Source organism: Tyto alba, unplaced genomic scaffold (genome assembly GCF_018691265.1).
Source record: "Tyto alba isolate M040663 unplaced genomic scaffold, T.alba_DEE_v4.0 Super-Scaffold_8, whole genome shotgun sequence".
NCBI classification, from domain to species: Eukaryota; Metazoa; Chordata; class Aves; order Strigiformes; family Tytonidae; genus Tyto; species Tyto alba.
In genome coordinates, this window is record NW_024881329.1 from 5,713,121 (window position 1) to 5,733,290 (window position 20,170).

The 20,170-nt window shown below is 36.8% G+C and overlaps 1 protein-coding gene across 3 annotated transcripts in view; it reads left to right on the forward strand.

Annotated features, from left to right (window-relative positions):
* The window catches only part of USH1C (USH1 protein network component harmonin), a 50,068-nt gene extending 33,163 nt beyond the window's left edge, over positions 1-16,905 (forward strand). For 2 of the 3 annotated variants that reach the window (XM_042785511.1, XM_042785512.1), the window contains exons 16-21: positions 10,800-10,841; positions 11,145-11,198; positions 11,350-11,449; positions 12,897-13,006; positions 13,679-13,734; positions 15,554-16,905. In XM_042785511.1, coding sequence (XP_042641445.1) covers positions 10,800-10,841; positions 11,145-11,198; positions 11,350-11,449; positions 12,897-13,006; positions 13,679-13,734; positions 15,554-15,566 — 375 coding nt within the window. In that variant the 3' untranslated portion in view covers positions 15,567-16,905. Of the gene's footprint in view, positions 1-10,799; positions 10,842-11,144; positions 11,199-11,349; positions 11,450-12,896; positions 13,007-13,562; positions 13,629-13,678; positions 13,735-15,553 lie in introns of those variants that run through there. The other variant, XM_042785513.1, reaches the window with a different exon arrangement.
* Positions 16,906-20,170: the final 3,265 nt, after the last annotated feature.

Sequence of the window (20,170 nt, forward strand, 5' to 3'; positions counted from 1 at the left end):
ATATGATCACTTTCCCCCCTACAGTTTTCTGCATGGATTGACTGACTGCATTTTTGGTTTTCATGAGTTTTTGCATGTTTACTTGGAAATATTAGGTTTTGTGTTTACATTATTCTGGTTGGGGTGAGGAAGGATATGCAAAGTAATCACTTCTCAGTGGAAACTGGCAGATTATTTCTATGTGAATAATTGCCCTAATGTCAACTATGAATCTCCTTATAAAAACTTAAGTAGTCCTCTGATAGTGCTCAATATATGCGGTTTATATGTTTGAAGTGCCAAGAGTATGCTAGATTCACTGAAATGGAGATGTCAGATGTTCTTATGGATAACAGGTTTCCCAAGCTATTTGCAAAATAAAAATGATGTGAAATGGCACAAGTGTACAAAATACTAGTGTTCAGAGGAGAAATACATTCTCCTAATGCTAATAGAAAATATTCAGATAAAAGAAGTAATATAGGAACTGCCATACTGGATCTGACCCCAAAGCCATATATTCCAATATATGTTTCTGTCAGTTTTTCACTGCTGGATATGTTAGAGAAAAGAGGTTAAAGATTAAAGAAAATTATATCAGGTAACAACAACAAAAAAATAGCCTAGCCTTCAGAAATGGTAAGTCAGTTTTCACTTAATATAATAAGTGTAAATGAGGAGAGAATTAAGCTCTTAGTAAAGTATTAATACTGAGCCAAAGTTGCTTTGTTTATAAGTAGATAACTGAGTGTTCTTGATGTGGTTTCAGAAATGGAAGAAAAATCAGAAGCTGGACAATTTATCCTTGCTGCTTTTTAAAAAGTTGTTTTTTAACACCACAGATAAGCAGAAGCAGTACATTTATTTGACTTCAGCAATTAGAGATCTTGTGTTTATGCCTGCTAAAGCCAAAAAACCCTAACTGTTGTTGTCCCATAAGTTTACTTTTCTAACAATACTCGAACCGGTAAATCTTCTCTGTGTTGCTAAGGTGTTATTTTTTTTTTTCCCCACATTTTAAAATTTCAAATTCAGCTTGAACAGATACCTGTAAAAGGAACAAAATCCTGTCAAGTACATTCTTGACAACTAACTATTAAAATATCTGGTGTAAATTGATCTGTTCCTCAAAATTATTATTAGCAATGTACTTTATACAAACCTGGTACTAAGTCTGTTACTGTTTAGGTTGTAAGAAACACCTCCCACGTCGGCAAAGTATCTGCTGTGTCAAGCAATCCACTGGTATGTCACATACTGTTAATAGTGACTGTAGTTTTACAAACTTCCCATGTAATGCTAATGTCAGGGGTTTGACTCTGCATGGCTAATTTTTTTAAAACTCATCACTTACATTCATGTGCATGGATCCATTGCTGTGTTACAGGATATCTAATTGCCAGGTAGCCGAAGTGACTCTTAATGGCCTGAGGACTTCATCTTTCAGCACTTAGGCAACATATGGTCCATGTTTGCATGTTCTGGATGTCTATATGTCTTGGAGCATATACATTGTTATTCTGTGAAGGTAGACAAAAGGAGCGAGAACCAAACTGTATTTTAAACATAATGAGTGCTAAGAAGCAAGCTTTCTTCTCAGAAGAGCCAACATTTGTTTGACAACTCTTTACACTGATTTTGTTTCAGGATGGCAGGATGTCAGGTTTCCCCATTCTGAGGCACTCTAGAAAAGTCTGTCTCTATGTTGTGCAATTCCAGGAGAAATCATTCAGATCCAGTCTAACTCTTAACGAGTTGGTATCTGTGAACCTGCTGATTCGTCTAACATCAGAACGCTTAATAATACCATATATTTTGCAGTGTGGAACAACATTCATTGAGGGATATCCACAGGGACTTGCAAAGATCTGGTTCCAAAACTTTTTTCTTAAATTGTTTGAAAAAGGAAAAAAAAAAAGTCAGCCAAAAATTCCCCTATTAATAAATAATAATATAAAAAAAGTGGCTTAACCGATTTGCTGGAAGCAAATCAAGTAATTTCAGAGGATACAGCTTGTACTATATAAATGATATCTGGAATACATCACATTTCCTATGAGAAACATTGACAAGAGTGTGCTAAGAGTTGCTAGGGTTAAGGCAGAAACTAAACCCACAGGGCTTAGTTTTGAACTCTTGAATAAAACTATGCTTGACGTCAGTGGGAGTTTTGACTGAGTAAGAAGTGTACGATCGGGTTAGTATGTGCTGCATGATTAGGTCTCAGATGCCTCTGGGTATCTGTACTTTGTAGAGTCAAGTGTAGGTAATTAATGTAACCCTTGCTCTTAAGATAAGTGAACTTGAAATTCTTTATGGAAAGCTGATCGCTGCAGTCCTGGTGAATTTCGCCTTGAAAGATCTATTTTGCCATAGATTAGTTAAAATCTCATTTCAGGTTCACTATGTTCTTACACTCAACTGTAGCATTTTTATTTTTTTCTCCTGTAGTTTTTCATTTGGTTCATTGCCTTTGTGGGATAAAAGCCAAAAGCTGGGATGAAATTTTTCCATAATATTGCTGAAGTCAGAGTTTAGGCCAAAAAGCTACTATTTGGATAAAAGAAAAATTATGTTTTGGTTTGTTGACTTTGTAAGTCTTAGTTAAAATAATCTGTAAGCTTTTTGTTGTATTAGCGTCCTTAAATTCTTTACCATAAACTAATTGAAGCATCTTGGTGAAATGATGGATTTGCACAAATTATACTGTGAATTGTAACTCTCTTAAATTAACCCCATAGCAACTTGCTCCAAGTCCACCTACCCAGCGACATCCAGGGGTACCAATAGTCTCTAAACCAGTCATGCTGCATCCTGACCCAAACGTTATAGTCAGGCCAACAATCAAATCAGAGGCCCTGGTAAGCCTTTTAATGTTCTTTTTGCAAGTGCTGCAGTATTGTGGGATTTGTTGTTGACTTGTCCTCAAAGAATCAGTGTTTCTCACATTTTCTGCTAACTAAAATTCATGTAGATTTTGAAGTGATCACTAATGGTAAGTACAAAAGGGCATTTTCCATTTTTTTTTTTCCCATGATCTAAAAGTAACTTTTAGTAACAATTTTTGTACTGGAATGCATAATTCCAAAGCAATATACAGTCTAAGATGGTAGATCTTTTTCATTTATTCACATGTTGGTTTTTATTTTTATAAATTCTGAATTCATTTGTTGGAAATCAAATAGTAAAAATTAATTACACTGTATTTTTCATTTGTAAACAGTTATGAATATACTTGAAATGTAGATATATACCTCATAATTTCATGTTTAGAGAAAAAAAATGTGTGCTGTTATATCTTAGACTCCAATATACTGGTCATGCAGTGTTACTGCAAAGTTGACTCACAATCACATTCTTTTTCTTACTACGTTTCCATTTCTATTTCAAATGTAAATGAAGAAAAAACTCTTAGGCTAAATATTTTAGGATCAACCATGTAGCATCTTTGGGGATTATGGTATATGGGGGAAAGTGAGCCAAGGCTTACTGAATGAAAAGATAAACACTGCTCTAACAGGTAATAATTCCCAAGTGACAGCCCTGAAAATTCATTTAACATAGCTGGTGGACCATTTAGTAGTATTTATTCTTCAAGGTCATTATGATTTATGCTGTTAGAAGAAAGAGCTGTGTGTCTTACATGCATACGTGTGGACATGCATGTATATATACATTTGTATGAGCAAGGCTCATCATATATTGCAACATGAGCTTTTGAAGTGATGGAAAAACATCACATTTGCATTTCATTTATTTAATTAGAAGCTTATGCTATATCTGGTGATAAATGATATGCACAGTAGTCCTACCTGTCTTTCATCAAAGTGTGGTGGATTTTGTCTCTTTATGCTTTAATAATTCAGATAGTCTTGTTCCTTTATTGTTACAGTTTGAACAAATTTAAGTGATACTTAGTAACCAGTTTTCCCACAGACATGGTCATCTTTAAAATTCTATATTCTAAATGGATTGAAATGATAAATGAAAGCAGTTTTTGTAAGTTGCTCAAGAGAAGGCAGGTACATGACCTAAAAAGAAGTTCATATCCCTCCTGTGTAGCTATTTCCTTCAGTTGTATATGTTGGAGCTTTCATCTTGATTGTGTTCAGTAATTCAGCATCTGTAAGCAATATAAAATTTCTTGGAGGAGGAATGAACAAAGTAAAATCATAATCTGCAGTTAATGTCATCTAGCTCTCAAAAATAAATACCTGGTCTGCAAATATAAACTAGTTTGAAGAATTGGTAATACTTTTATGTGTGATCAGACAGTCTTGGTACAAATTCAACATGTTGCTTGGTTTTTGGTTTTGTGGTGTTTTTTTTTTTTGTTGTTTTTGTGTTACTGACTGCTTACAGTTAGTTTGAGAAATTGGCAATAAGATCCACCTCCATAGGGAAATTTCTTAAGATTTGTTATGCATGCATGCACATTTTCCAAATCACAAGTGTGCTAAAATATTTCAGTTGTCAATCATCTTCACTCCCAGACTGCCTTATATTAGTCAGAAGATCACAGTCTTAGTGGGAGCAATATTCTGGTAGGACTTTGAGAGAAACATCAGTCTATATGTTGGTTTTGTAGACCTGTTACCTCTTACTTCTGTTTATGATTTAATGCATCCTTGCTGCAGTGGTCACAGTTGTATGTGGAGTAAGATTTGCATGGGTACCAAAGTAAGGAGTGAGGCTACTTCTGTTAGTTAAAAAATGAAAAGACCAGTGTATGACAAAACAGACAAGGAGGAGGTACCTGCCTGTCTTCAGAAATGTATAAGAATTCTAATTTGATTTCATGCAGAAAGAATGGATTTTGTTTGGTGGAGGGGTGTGTGTCCTTATTTAAGCCAGTGGTTCAGGTACAGGACTGGTTCAGCTTTTTTTAGCAAAGGGAAGTATCACCAAGGGCAAAGTATCTTTTGCTACCCTATTTCTTGTTTTGCCAGATGGCACACACCTTATGGAATGCCAGTCTCTATGTCTTACTATGACATAATGCACTTAATATTTCCGCTACCTTGTTTTTATCTGAATTCAGCTGTCCTGAGTATCAAACTCTAGAAACTGATCTTGATGGATTTACTTGATTGAAATAGCTGGTCAAGTCAGCCTATACTTAATCATTTCAATAGTAAAGAAGATGAAATGCATGAACATAAGAATAAAATAAACATGCAAGAATGGGTAAAACATTCCTGCTGTCTGTAAGGTAGCTGGACCAGATAGGAACAGTGAAGTCTCTGTTGTGACTTAGGTCTTCATATTAACTGAATTCAGGTCAGAATTCCCAGGTCTTTTAACAGTTCATGAAAGTGAAATTGTTCTTGTTTATATATAAGGAAATGGTGGGTGAGGATTAAACCTTGAGTGTGGCCTTGAATGCTGAGGGCTGCTCTGCATCAAAATCGGTGTGAACTGTTTATCTCTGCTGTACTAGAATGAACTGGAATATACTCATGATGAAGCTAATTAAATTTTGGCTCACAGAATGGGAGAGGATTGTTATGATTTAGTGGTGAGGTTTCCAGAGAAGCAGAACCAACATGAATGTTAGTCCCTGCTCTCCCAGCTACCACAAACATCCTGTTGTGTGAGATAGAAGGCTTTATGCACTTGCTGCTACTAAAGATTTCTCCTCCCTCACTCCTTTGGGGTTGGATGCAGCATTTCTGAAAGGAAGAATGAGTAAGCTTTCTTCTAATTTGCAAGATTTGAAGCCTGTTTCTGCAGGACTGTAGTCAAGGGACCCAAGACTGGTGCTTAGGTACTATGTGGTAAGACACTCGATGATTGGGAATTTCAGTTTTTATTGGCCATAGCTATACCAAAACCATCTGTGTTGAAAAGAAAATTTTTTTTTTTTCTAAGTGGCTATAGAGGGGCTGAGGAGTTTTGTGGAAGATCTTGCCAAAGTTGCCCAAAAGTCCTTCCAGACAAAAACTCGGTTCTTTGCATTAATTAAATGCAGACCACAGATCTTTCATTAACTCAGGAATAGATATATTTTTCCAAGTAATGGTATGACTGTAGGACACTGATAGAATCAATAGTGAAACTGTTATGTAGTCATTTGTTTTAAAGCAAATCAAGTTTAGAAATGTAAATACCATTGTTTAGTCTGTAGAAATCTGTTCTTGTTTCAGAGGACTCAAATACATTACCTGATTTGATGCATAGTTTTGAGTGGAGGCTGGAGAGATGTGCGGAGTGTTTTGTAGAATTATTTTTTTTTAGCCCATTTTATTTTTGAAAATATTTATAACATAAGAGGTTTTGTATTTTAAGTGGTTCCAAACTACTGTGTACCATTCTGTTAATGCACTGCAAGCAAAAGAAAACCAGAATCAGTATAGGATTAAAATAATTGAAGCTCAACACAATAAAATAAAATCAAGCAGTTATTAATTAATATTGTGAAATTAGTTGTAGATATCCAAATTGAAGCAAGACCACTCAGAAGTAAGTCAAATTCTGGAATAATTTTTCTTTAAGTAGAATGAACCTGTACTAGTAATTAGAATTTAGGTAGTAGCTTCTTCCAGGATGAGACCAAATAGAAATATTTTTTTTCTTTCAGTTTATCAATTTCTTGAGGAATTTAATAAAGGAATTCACTTTTCAGTGTAGGAAATCCCTGGTAGGAGAGCGAATCTTAAATATGTAACATGTTTATCATGACTTTTTAATAGTTTGGAAATACTTGTCTAGCATTTTGTCTGCGTTTTTTTTCAATTATTTTTTCCAAAATCATGGAGAAGAGACCCAGCACTGTTCTGTAGAAATCAGGGATAAAAGGAATCATGGAAAATATTTTTAATAAATCTTGTGGTATGGAAATGTGCATTATTTATGTACTTTCTATAGAGTTCTTTCTTCTTTGTTTTCAGTACTCTTCCATTGTGTACATTCTCTCATTTTGAAATGGTACAGGGAACAAACAATAACAAATGCAGGTGTGATTCATTCCCTAGAAGAGCAAAAAAAGCAGTGAGATTATTTCTAAGTAGGTGATACTTGTTTACAGCAAAAAGTTAATACCTGGTTTGGCAATTCTCTTTCTTTTGCAGCCACAAGAGATGTTTAAAAGGATGGTGGTTTACAATTCATCATTTAGATCTAACAAAAAACAAGTAAAATAACTTTTTCCATGTTTTGTGTGGTACTTCTTGTTTTGACTGATCATAGATTTAAAACTTTCCTTTCTAATCCTCTTGCTCAGTTTCTAAAACAGAGGATGCAAGACATGTGCATGAAAACTGCTCGCCTTTGTAAACTTTCAATGTGTGCCTGTGACTCCTGCTAGTCTAGACAGATGAAGAATGAGAGGGTAGTAAATCTTTTAGGTTGAACCATCCTTAACTACGTAGATGGTTAGTGCAAACTTTAAGATAGATGAACACTGATAACTGCTCTGACGCTGACATTTTTTTTTTTAATATTACTAAGGTTTCCTTGTTTTTTGTAGTCTCCAGTTGCAAGGCTTTCAGTAATAAACTATTTTCTTAGTTTAACAAATACAGCTATTATCATAGAATAGTTATTGATAAGAAATCAGATGAACTGGTGGTGGAAATCACTTACACAATACAGAAAGGCTATATGAATATGATTTTTCTGCTGTATTACTATTTTTATTGCTTTCCTCTGTCATAGTGCTGAAGTGTTCGTCTCTTCCTCTTTGGTTGACTGGTGGTTTAATAGATGGCCCCTTGAAGAAGTGAACTTCATGCCTAACTTCTCTGCTGCTGTTAAACGTGCCAGTTTCTGTGCAAAACAACTTTATTAGTGCAAGCTAAGTTAGATGCACTGCTATGTTATGTGAAAATTTTGGCACATGGTTGTGAGCTCAGTGTGAGCTTTTGGATGGTAGGCCATTAAGATTAATTTTTCATTTTTTGATCAATTTCAATCTAGATCTAGAAGAGAAAACTGGATTTGACTGAGATAAAACAAACTTTGAGGTTGTTCAGTTGCCATTGAATGATGGTATGGTCTGTATATGTAACAGTTGTGTTCTTAGAAAATGTGTTCTTTGGAAAATTTTGTTAAATCTGATCATGGGTTTCTCTTTCAGTTCTTTTTTGTTTCAGTTGGATGTCAATTGCTATTGACTATTGATGCTAGAAACTTCAGTGAACAGTACTGTTGGCTTAAGTGCTTTTGGTTTGGTTTTGTTATGTTTGGGTTTTTTTCTTTTTTTAAGCAGTTACTTTACCTTTCATCTAGAAATCCAGACAGATAGTTGTTACAGTGCAATCAAACCTTTTACTGTTCCAGATGCTACTTATGTTCAGTCCTATGGATGTTAGTGTAAGTCAAAAAAATATTAGAATGGTCTTAACTCTTTCGCCTGAGACGGCCTGAGTAGTGGGAGGGTATGCTTAGCTCTGTGCTTTCCACTTGGTGTTGCTCGGTTCGTTAGTCCCTGCTCGGATACGGAGTGCACTCTGCTCCCCAAATTTTTGATGCCCGTTTCTGGAAAGATTTATTACAGATCAGCAGATGTCTTCATTGTATCATAGATGCATTTGTACATTATTGGGTCAGGATCATATCACTTCTTTGCTTGCAGGTTTTTGTTGTGGGGTCTAGGTTTTGGGTTTTTTTCCTCCTGTTTTAAAAATCATTTTCCCAGGAAAACTTTCTTCACGGGCAACATCTGTTTTTCATGAGAGCCACCTTGGGCAATGAGAGTTCAACGACTTCCTTTAGATTACATAATGAATTTGTGACTTGGCTGAGATGGGAGTTCTTTCCTCTAAGTTGCTTGTTCTGAGACCGTAGATATCCATGATTCCAAAAGTCAGTACAAATTCAGCTATTCAAACTATTAGTTGTTTAGGTAGCTACCGTTGAAAAAATTTTATCTTACAGTTTTAGTAAAACTATTCATTATATTAATATCCTTTGTAAATGAATGAATGATTGTTTTTTTTCCCCACAGGATGAAATACTACCCTCACTGAAGTCCGTGATCAAATTCCCGTTTATTTAGTTCCTTAAAGTTAGCAGTTAACAAATGTCATGCAACCCATACCAATTTAAATGATAAATAATGTCTCTCATGTTCCTGTTCCCAAAAGATGCTTTTAATACATATTTCCCTATGAGAAAAACCCTACTTGTGGCAGCAAGCAGAAGTTCTGCAGTTATGACCTGAAGATTTAGCTCTCTGGACCCTGGGGAGACCGTCATGCTTCAGTTGTTGCAAACATTTCTTCTATCTCAGAAGAAACACAGAACGAGGACATGAGTTGCTTAAGTTGGTCTTCTGATCTCAGGGAAAAGGTGAAGAGAGGGGCAGCTTGCAGGAAAGCCACGGTTCACACTGTACAGTTCAGAATGCCTGTGTGTAATGACTGCCATTCCACGCCAGAGTCATCAGCACCACTGGTGCCTGGTCTGTGTAAGTGTGGTTAGACAAAAGAGCAGCGCTGTTGTACATTTGAGGGTCTGCTAATGCAGAGCTGTGTAGTAGTGCTTACTGACTTTGTCAGAGACAGTGATGGTAATGATGAGATCTGACCCCAGAGGATCATTCATACTCAGGTCAACATTAGGCAGTTTTGGTAAAGATGATAACAGGAGGTGGCATTAGTGTTTTCTGCTGCAACATTGTCATTTAACAGCCAGCCCTTAAAGATACCAGAGGAACCTTAAGCCGTGCATTTGATTAACAAGTGGAAAAAGGCTTAGCTGTGTCTGAGAGTGGAATAGACTTTGTCATCAGGTGGATCCAGTAGAAAAGAGGTCAACAATGAGTATATCAAGCTTGATCACACACTGAACCACTAGTCTGTGTCAGATACTGGCTTGCCTGTTGTGTCAGCAAAGGGTTGTGTGGTTCTGCATTGTTCCCACATCCCCAGGTTATTGCAGCTTGAAGCCACAAGAATGATACAGCATTTAGGTGCCTCAGTAAAGATTACTGTTAAGTCCTGAAGTCCTTACTTTAACATACAGGATAAGGGCAGAGTTTTTATAAATCTCTAGCATCACCTGTACAGTCTCACCCAGTAGCTACTAATCCTCCTCAAGAAACCACCACCCAAACACCATTGATTCCTGATTGCTGACTCAGGAACTCTAATCTTTGTAAAAAAGGTAACTCCCATTTTTTCCCTGAAGTGTTGGTCTGACAAGGGTAATGCACTAGCTTTTGGAAGTTTAAGAAAGTGTGGGTCCTCTCAAAGCTTAAATCTTGTTCTACCTAACTGCAATATTATCTTCCATATTTCAGACACTTCCTGACAAAACTTTTAAGTCCTCCACAGAACCATATGAAAACAAAATCTGTTCTTGTCCTGCATTTGCTTGTGGTATGGAGCCAACTCCCTGAAACTTCATGGAAATGGAGAGAAGGGGGCTGGAAGATGGTCCTACAATCCAGACACTGGAATAGTTTCGCGGACAGGCAAATAGGAGCCTATCATTTCTGCCTGTCCAACATGGTGATAGTCCCAAGAAATGTTGTTCAGAAGAGCGTGGCAGAACATACCTACCCATGATGCTTTTAAGTTCTGTTTCTGTTCTGTCAGGTGTAGAGAGGAACTGCAGAGCTGACAGTGGTAAACTATCCCTCAAAACTGCTCTGTAGCATGAACAGCTCAAACTGCTGATCTGTTATAAGGTTTTGAAATGTCTTCTGACTGTCAGGATGGACAATTTGCTGCCTTTCTGTGCTTTTCTCCATTTACTGTCTTCTTTCATAGCTTACAGAATTATATGTTCTCTCACTAATAAGTAAAATTAAGTTTGTATGTTAAGTGTGTGCATGAGCACGATGTTTTTACAATTAAGTATTATTTTACTCTCAGGGCTTCCAGAAATATGTGGAAGATTTTGATCCATATTCAATGGTAAGGAGAGAATTTAAGTATATCTAACTGTTTAATATGAAATACATTGAAAAAAACATGTCCTTGATTTTGAGGGCTGGGAGGAGGTAAGATTCTTGCTTGTTGGTTTGCTGGGTCTTCATCTTTTCCAGTCATGTTGAAAAGGACCTTTCTTACAGGAAAAGATGATCTGGTGTTCTGATCTTCCTCTAACACTATTTTGGAGGAGGAAAAGGTCCCTTTTCTCCCATAAATTATATAGATCAGCCTAGTTGTTTTGTGTTTCCAGGGTGGAAATGACTAATCATGATATTTTTTTCATAGTTTTCCCCAGAGCAGATTATAGGAAAAGATGTACGGCTGTTACGAATTAAAAAGGTAAATACCGTATTATTTTATTGATTGGTATTTAAAGGGTTAATGTAAGCATTTCATGTACTGTCCCATTTACTGGAAAGAAGGAAAGATTAAGCTCCTGTTGATGACAAAAATTAACAGCCTTTTCTGAACTGAAACTCTTTTTTAATAGGAAGGTTCACTAGACCTTGCAGTCGAGGGAGGAATTGATTCTCCAGTTGGAAAGATAGTTGTGTCTGCCATCTATGAGGGTGGTGCTGCAGACAAACATGGTGAGTAACAATGGGGGATCTGAATGCTGCTGCAAAGCGGCTCCTTGCACAGGCTGAGGGTTGCTGGCTGACTTCATAGCTGTTCCTAGTACTGAGAGGCACTCTTAGATTGCCCAAGGCAGCTAAATTCTGTTTCAGCTCTAAGGACAGTTCAGATAGAGGCTCATGGTCTGAAGGGTGCTGTTTAAATCAACATCTATGTATTATAAATAGTATTTAAGAAGAAATGGTCATTGCTGCTGTATTTTTATCATTACAGAATTCTTCGTAATGTGGCCTGAAAATGTAGAGCTCTTCTCTTAATAAGGAGTCCTTTTTTCCCAGTTCGATATATAAAAAAAAAAGAAACACCAAAAAAAAAAAAACCAAAAAAACAAACAAAACCAACCAACCAAAAAAAAACCCCAAACACCTGATTTTCTGGTATATTCTGCTAGTTAAGGAAAGAATATGGTCTCTGTTATTTCACAATTTCCAAGCAATGAAATTTGTAATACTTCCATGTGCAAAGCAATTACCTGACCATGGCTACATGACACTGCTTAGTTTTGTTCTTAATACTACTTCCAATAGTAATTTGTTTTGTAAAACATCCTCGCTTTACTCCCCAAATCCCACTACAGGCCAGAGCCTTCTGACTAACAGCTTAGCTCTCTGGAAGGCACAAGAACATGCATACCAACACATCCAGGCTTTGCTCCTGGTGGCCAATATCTCTCACCCTTTCCTTGAGAACTCTGTCAATGACCAGGTAGACAGAGAGGACAATATGTCCTTAGGTTGTCTTTGTTGACCTTGTCCCAGCTTGCACCTAAATTCAAGTTACTCTTGCTGTAAAAACATCTCAGCCACTTGATTTCTCAAGCACTCTGTTTCTCTTCGACTCTTCACCATTTTGAGGGTCTCTTATAGCTAAGGCTGTCCCCTCACCATTTGTGTTTTCCTCTCTTCAAATCCAGTCCCAGTTAGCTGATTGTGCTTCATTCCAGATTAGCAAATCAATATCAGATCTAAGGACTAAACGTTACACATGCTCTTGCAAAGGAATGACAGTCCTGCAAACTCTTGATAAATGACACTTATACCTTCTGGTCTTTAAGGAATGCTGCCATTTTCATAGTAGTAACAGGCTACAATCAACCTCAGTTTGTAAGATGTATAGGTGGATTACCTAGACAGGCAAACTTCTACTATGGAAAAATCTTACCAAACTAGTTTTTTACTGGTCATGATCAATAAGAGATTAGTGTGGCTTTTCCATGCCTAAAAATTCCTTTTGTTTTTGCCTGTAGCATATTTCCTTGTTTATGTCAGTTTTCAGTGTAAGCCTTCACATCTACTGCAGACACTTCTTATTATACTCAGTACTGCATAAATATAGGACAGAAAAAACTCACAGAAATTGTTTTGCTTATGTGTATGTATACCATATTGGTCTTTTCACCAGGAGGCATTGTGAAAGGGGATGAAATATTAGCTGTAAATGGCAAGATACTGATTGACACCAGGCTAGCAGAAGCACAGGCAACTCTAGCAAAAGCTTGGAACGTGGGTGGGGTAAGTAACCTGGAATACTTCATTCTACCTACAATGCTCATGAAGTATACTTTTATTTTATAACATTCACATCAACACAAACGATGTTGCAAACATCAGAAGTAACAGGTATACCATGTACTACCAAACTGAGCTGAAATCTGCAGAAAATACTGGTATATAGCATCTCTGAAAATCATGCATGTAATTTACTGTGAAAGTTCATGGCATTTAGCCACATGTCAAGATTGGTATTTAAACACATTACATTCTGAGTGTTTGTAGTACATTTATCTGTAGAATCTCTCTTTGATATTGAAAATGACTTATAAGCTGATTGAAATTTTATGATAATAGCTCAGCTTATCTTTGATTTCTTAATGTACAAATAACAGTGCATTTCAGCTACAGTGAGTGTTTTCTCAGCAAGAACTGCATTCATTGCTAAGATGACCAAATATAGGTTGATTCCTAGAGTAATTATTTTCAAAAGCTTGTTGCAAGACAAGTAGATTTTTCTTTCATTTCAGGATACAACTCAAACAGCTCAATCTTGAAATGATCTTCCTCCCTGTAGTTTTCCAGGAACAGATTGCCTTCCTGATTCTCTGTCTGATACTCCATGGTGGGCCATTAACCATCCCTAAAAGCAGTATTTAGCAGCACATGTTTGCCTGTGCGTTTCTTTTTCAGGATTGGATTGACTTAGTCATTGCGGCATCACCTCCAAAGGAATACAATGATGAACTGTAAGTACATAAGCTTTCTTTCTCTGGGGATTAAAAGGCTAGTAACAATAGTCTATACAGTTTGCTTTTTTTATCAGACATATTTCAAGTGTTTACTTCTTCTGGGCTACATAACTTTCTGCATCATATGGTTGCTAATTTGATAGTTATAAATAGCCAGCATGCATTACAGCAGTGGTTCCCAGACTTTTCAAAATGGTGGTTCTCAGAATTGATTGTACGTGACTACACACTCATACTTTCGGTTTAAAGTTTGACGATTCTTTGGGGGTTGGGTTTTTGGGGGTTTTTTTTTGGCTGTTTTTTTGTTTTGTTTTGTTTTTTAAATTTCTTACTTCAGTTTGGGTCATTTACTGCGGTCCTGTGGATCATCATTTAGGGAAACAAGTGCCCATAAGCATTCATCACAGCCACACATTTAGTTCTGTTTTGTGGGGTTTTTTAATTAAATTGCAGTTACTATCCTTGTCTAAACTAACCTAAGCATAAAATTTTCAAAAGAGCTAAGTGGTTTGGGTGTCTTGGCAATTTGTGATGTTCACAGAGGCCTTTTTTTTAAAGATAATTAGCATAGGTGTGAAACAAGAATCTATGGCTTGAAGTGTGATAGAGGTATCAAGTTGATACAACTTGCTTTACTTTGGACAAACAGTTTCAAAAGCAAGGCCAATATTTTCTAGCTTGAATGAAGGAAAAGATTTGAAGATAGCCTTACTACCAAGTACAATGGCAGAAGAAGCTTTCATAGTCACTGTTAACCCGGACTCTTGTTCTTTGTAGAATACTAGAGTATTAATTGCTGAAAATCTGAATAGTTTTACTGGCTAACACCCACTGAAGATTGCTGTAAAACTGTGTTTAATACCTGTGCATAAACTAATAAACAATGAAATAACTGTCACTGTTATTTTTGTTTTCATATCCTGTATATTTAGCCCTACTATTCCCTCATCAACAGTCAGTCCCAACACACACAGAAAGGTTTTTGAAGGCAGTGCACCTGTGTACAGACAAGGGTATCTCCTGCAGCTGTAGCCACTGCAGTGTTCCCTCATGGTGAATAGCCAGACCTGGGTTAACATGACTGTCCATTGTGAGGCTGCGTTATTTTTTCAGCATGTGCCTGCCTGTGCATTGCATGCCATGCTTGCTCTTGTTCCCGGCATGCTGGAGTGTTCTTTGGGCTTTTGCCATGCCTGTCCTACTAAATTATAAGTATTTAGGTTCTACTTCCTAATGTCCCTTAGAGGTTCTCTGCAGAATTGGTTTATCATCTGCCAGACTACAAAATAAATAGGCCCTGCCTAAACAAGTAGGATTAGTCTAATTGTTTTTCCTTATCTGTGGACCACTGCTGTGGCTTTGTGAATTCATAAGTTTATAAGTAACTACAAATTGCTTCCTTGTTAAGGCTTGTCCAAAGAACAAGTTTCCATTTGTTCCATTTGTATTATATGACAGTGTGCCTGTAAAGAAGTGTTCATGACTGTTTGGATTTCACTGAAGTTTGCCTGTGTTAATTTGTCACTATACAATGAGTTTGTCCTGAAATAATTCTTGTGTCACAAACTCAGTTTACTGCATATGATTTCTCTATGCTGTAATTACTACAAGTACAGTCATAGATCTCTAGAAGAACCAAGGTAAGATTTCTTGTTGCATGTGGGTATTTGTGGTCTTCTCAATTATTACTTACAATACAAATCAAAATGAGACAGCTGAGATCCAGTTATATAAAATTGTGCTTATCAGAAAGACTAAAAATGGCACTACAGCTAACAGCATCTGTTTCACTCTCTCTTTTTCTTTTTTTCTTCAGGACATTTTTTTAAAGAAGGCTACACTGGAGAAATGAAGTCTTCCCCTTGCAGAAACATGCTGCTCTGTAAATTAATAGGAAATCAATAACCACATGCAATACATCTTTATTTGAAAGAAATGTGAGCAATCAGACCTGTAAATTGAACTAGAGACTCCAGAATCTTCAGGTAAATTGAGTAATTTCAAATCATTCTATAGACGTACAGCAAGAAATTTTTGCAAGATCATTGAGAAGGACTGCCAGTGAGCATAGTTTGGTCTGTGAGAACTCAGTCTATATTGTGCTATTTTGGGGGGCCAAATTTTGAAAATGATCTTCCAATTTTCCTGGAAATAGATACTAAAATGACAAATGAAGATAGAACACAGATGTCTGTTCCCACATGCAACACTTGTGATTACACGTTCACAGGCTGGTTTGGGTGTGAAAAGGATTATATTTTTACTCCGTACATACTGATTTTCCCTGGAGAAATGGGAATGTATATAGGTAACTTCTATTCTTACTCATTCTTGTAGCTCTCTTAATATCCATTTCTGTTGCTCAGTTTTGAGTTGTTTTGAGTATAAAAACCCTGCTGGTGGATAAACCAGTAATACCAGGAGTGCTAGCATTGTAAGGAATAATTTTGGTGATGCTTATGCAGTATAAAGAATCTTCTCTACTAGCAAAGTAAATAGCTAGTAAGTAGTCCAGATAAAATCACTATGTGCAGTCACAGTTATACTACCAAATATTTGTACTGGTGGCAGAAATTACTCCCTCATATAGTCATGGGTGGAAAATTTGGGTGTGAAACACAGTCTTCAGTACTTTGTTCTCAGTGAGGCTGTATATATGTGACTAAACTGTGCAGGAAGTCAGTAAGTGTAACATTTCACTCTTGGTGACTATATGTCTTCTATTAAAGTAAATTCCTCAAGACTATAGCATCTATACTATCTTGGCTTTAAAATAAGTATGATTACAGTTGTAGACTTAATAATTTCTTTCTATTATCAAGATATCTCCTTAGAAACATCATTGTCTTTCTTCATTCCTTATATCTGCCAGTTTGTATTGTTTTACCTATTGTGTTTAGATTTTTCTTATGTGGCATGTCAAAATTCCACTGAAGTCTTGCCTTTTCAAGATTCGGAAACCCTTCTTTCTGTAATACAGAAAAATAACAATTTTGTTCCTGAGAATTCTGTACTTACATGGAAATGATTGATTACATTGACTTTGTTCATTTGCAGTATCGTTCTGGTATGCCAATTAATGTGTCTGGCAGGGTACACATGTTAGAACATTTAAAATTTTAACTCTTACAATTAATCCAGAAATAAAATTGCATTTGCCAAATGGAAGAAGTCTTGTTTCTTCTTTGTCTCTGGGTTTGTACATCATAGTAATAATCAGTCTGCTAAAGTTCACTGCTTTCTGAGTTGATCTTTAACAACAGACCCATTTGCAACAGACTGCCATCCTTGTGGAATTCAAAAGAAAATTCACTCTGCGCAGTAGGGAATTGTCCCTTGGCTGAGCTGCAATATTTTACTGAGTTTCTATGGGCAAATCTGGTCATTTGATAGTTGGCAAGCTACTGAGTGCAGCTGCTCCAGTTTATTTCATTTGCTAGGTCTTTGGGTCCATCTACACAGAGCTGTAGGCTTCCTAACCAACAAACTAATCTTAAATGCATCAAGATTAGCACCAGAAGGAAAATTGCAGCAGGATGTACTCCTCCTGCTGCTCTGGTTCTCAGTTGCCTACATACTGCAACCATCTGGGCTGTGTGACAATGCAGATAAATGAGTGATGCTATCAAATGTTCTCTTAAGAGATGCTCTGATGCTATGTATCAGCATATAGAGAGCCACAGTAGTGCACCAGTAATGAACTTCAGCCTGCAACCAGTGCTCGATTGTGTTAATCATTGTCTCTGCACACTAAGAAACATAATGAAGAAAACTTAAAGGTTAGATGTTAGAAGTTATTTTTACTGGTGTTATCTTTTTGGAGACAAAAGGAGCACAGAAGACTGAGCTGGGAAATCTGTGGGAGTACCAACAGTTTAGCTGCAGCCTTGCTTTTTAGTCACAAAACTATCTTCCCTCTTCCCATCTACCCTGTTAACTTGATTTGCTTGGATACACCTTAAAATGCATGAGAGGCTGTTGACGAAACAGTTACTGCTCATTACTTCATATATATAAGGAAGTGTTACTTCATGTGTTTAACCTGTATTAGGATGGCATAGTTTCTTTAGGCAATGTGAGGCGGTGGTGTTAGAGAAAAGTAGGCTGACACTTATGAAGTCTTAAAATGATCTTAAGCCACTAGTCAGGGAGTTTTTCTACTTTATTTCTAGCTTTCAGTGCCCTGGGACTGGATCACACCTTTCATTTGCCAGCTATCTCAAGGAGTTGGAGAACGCCACAAGAAAATAGTTTTCAAGCAACTTCCCTTTCAGTTACTTCGGTGTGCATGAGCAGAGCATCCTAGATGTAAATCATTTAATCAGGAGTGCCCATTTAAGTTGCTACTGCGTTGTTTTCTGGTGGCTGCAATAGTCACTACATGTGCCTGTGCCTCACCCCTCTTCAGTCAAGCCAGCTGTGTAAAGATAACAGTAAGGGTAAATGGGACTTTCTCTTTTTTTCAGCCAATGCTTAGTTTCCTTTGGGAGTATGGAAACTCTGACCTGATGTACAGAGCAGGAAGAAGTCCACGTACTTCACTGGCAGTTTCATGAATGCTTCAAACCGCTTCTAACATAAGATGGTTTTTGTTTTTCATTTGCTGTAATCTCAGAGGGAATATGCCTAGTTTCTCAGAGCTGTTTGTTTGGCTGAAACCGCTAAAACCCACTATCTCTCTCTATGGGATAATAACCCAGAGGAAGAGTTTCTCAGAACTGTTAACAATCACTCTTATTCTCTCAGGAATTTCTTGGCCACATTAGTCACAACGTTCTCTTCAGCATGAACTCACAGTTGCTGAGCTGGAGCTTGAATTACATTAAAGACTTGTGACTTCCACATCTACTCTGTGAGCCTGTGCAGGCAAAAGATGTGAAACCTTATGGATCAGAACCATGACATTCATTACAGAATAGGAAATACCATTGTTTATTGCTCATACAGATATTAGCGTAGGGAAGTCTTTGATCTATTTATTACTGCCATTCTACTATTTTAAGAACTCATAATTTAGCCATTATTTATCATATTACCATGGTGTCATTTAAAATTTGTAAGTACACTTCAAAGAACTTTCAATTTTTTTAAAATGCTCTATTCATAAATGAATTTTATGTATATAAGAGTATATGTGTATATGTGTACACACACCAATAAATTTTTTTAAAATCAATTTCTTATGAGTAGCATATGTACAAATAATCTCAGCATTTCACAAATATGAGATACAACCTCTGAATATAAATAAGTTGTTATAAACCCTCTTGCCTTAAAAACTGGACCGAAACACACAGTTTCATGTCAAAGGATGTATATCTGGTTATAAGGAGGTTGGTACACAATAACAGATACTTGTTCTCTGTGTGCTTTAGCTGTTTGTTGATTAATGAAGCAGGGTCAGACTCAGGGTAGCTGCTGTGGAATTCTTAACCACCTTTCACCAAAGAAATGTTCCCCTGGGATCTGTGCTGACATGAACAAACTGTGACCTTTACAGCATCTAAAGACCAGGTCTAGTGTAGAAAAGCCAACACCTTACCTGTAAGATGACGACCCTTAGGATTATACAACAGAGGAATCTAAAATTCCTTATTATCAATTTACAATAGGCTAATAAGTGTTTGATTCTGATACTGAGTTTGTTCTCTGGTGTTTTTCTGCCCATTTTATCCTTTGCTAGTGTTCTTATTCTCAGGGGTTTTCTGTTTTGTTTTGTTTGTTTGTTTGTTTTTGTTTTTTTCTGACCTTCATGAATTTCTGGAGGAAATTCCAAACTTCCCTTCTGTCAGATTTGAAATCTGAGGAGGCTCCAGGTGGGCTGCTCACAAGTCATGCAAACTGTTTTCCTGGAGATTGGCTAGGATGCTTACTTTCCTTCTTCCTAAAGAAGGCAGCAAAAAGTTTGCCTCTGCTGGAAAAATTCTCCCTCTATTGTTCATTCTGCATTTGCAGCGTTATTGGAGGAAACACATAATAGAACAGCACTTTGGAGGGGCTCAGGGTCTACTTATATTTACAGCAAGGCAACCTGGGCTATTTTGGATCTTCACTGAAAGCATCTGAGATGAAAGAGGAAGTGGAGACAGACATAGGAAAAGCAATCAGTAAGATGTCTGTCCTCTAAAAAGGAATTTTTTGAAAAGTGAAGTATATTCAGCTTTAAGAGGATCGTGGATTACAGGTAAGAAAAAAATTATTCTTTGGACTGTGATGCTGGATGTGTATAGTAATGTCCAATGAAGGTGCTAAACTATTAGTGTAACAATCACTGGAAGCAAGTCTTAAGGAATTAATTTTGACCAAGTATGTTGCAGACTGGCAGCTTTTGGACACTTAAGTCTGAATGGCTGATGTTAACTCAGACTTTGTCTACATGGGAAAAATGTGGCGTCTGATGGACTGCAGATAGCTGCTTCACCCAGTATCTCAA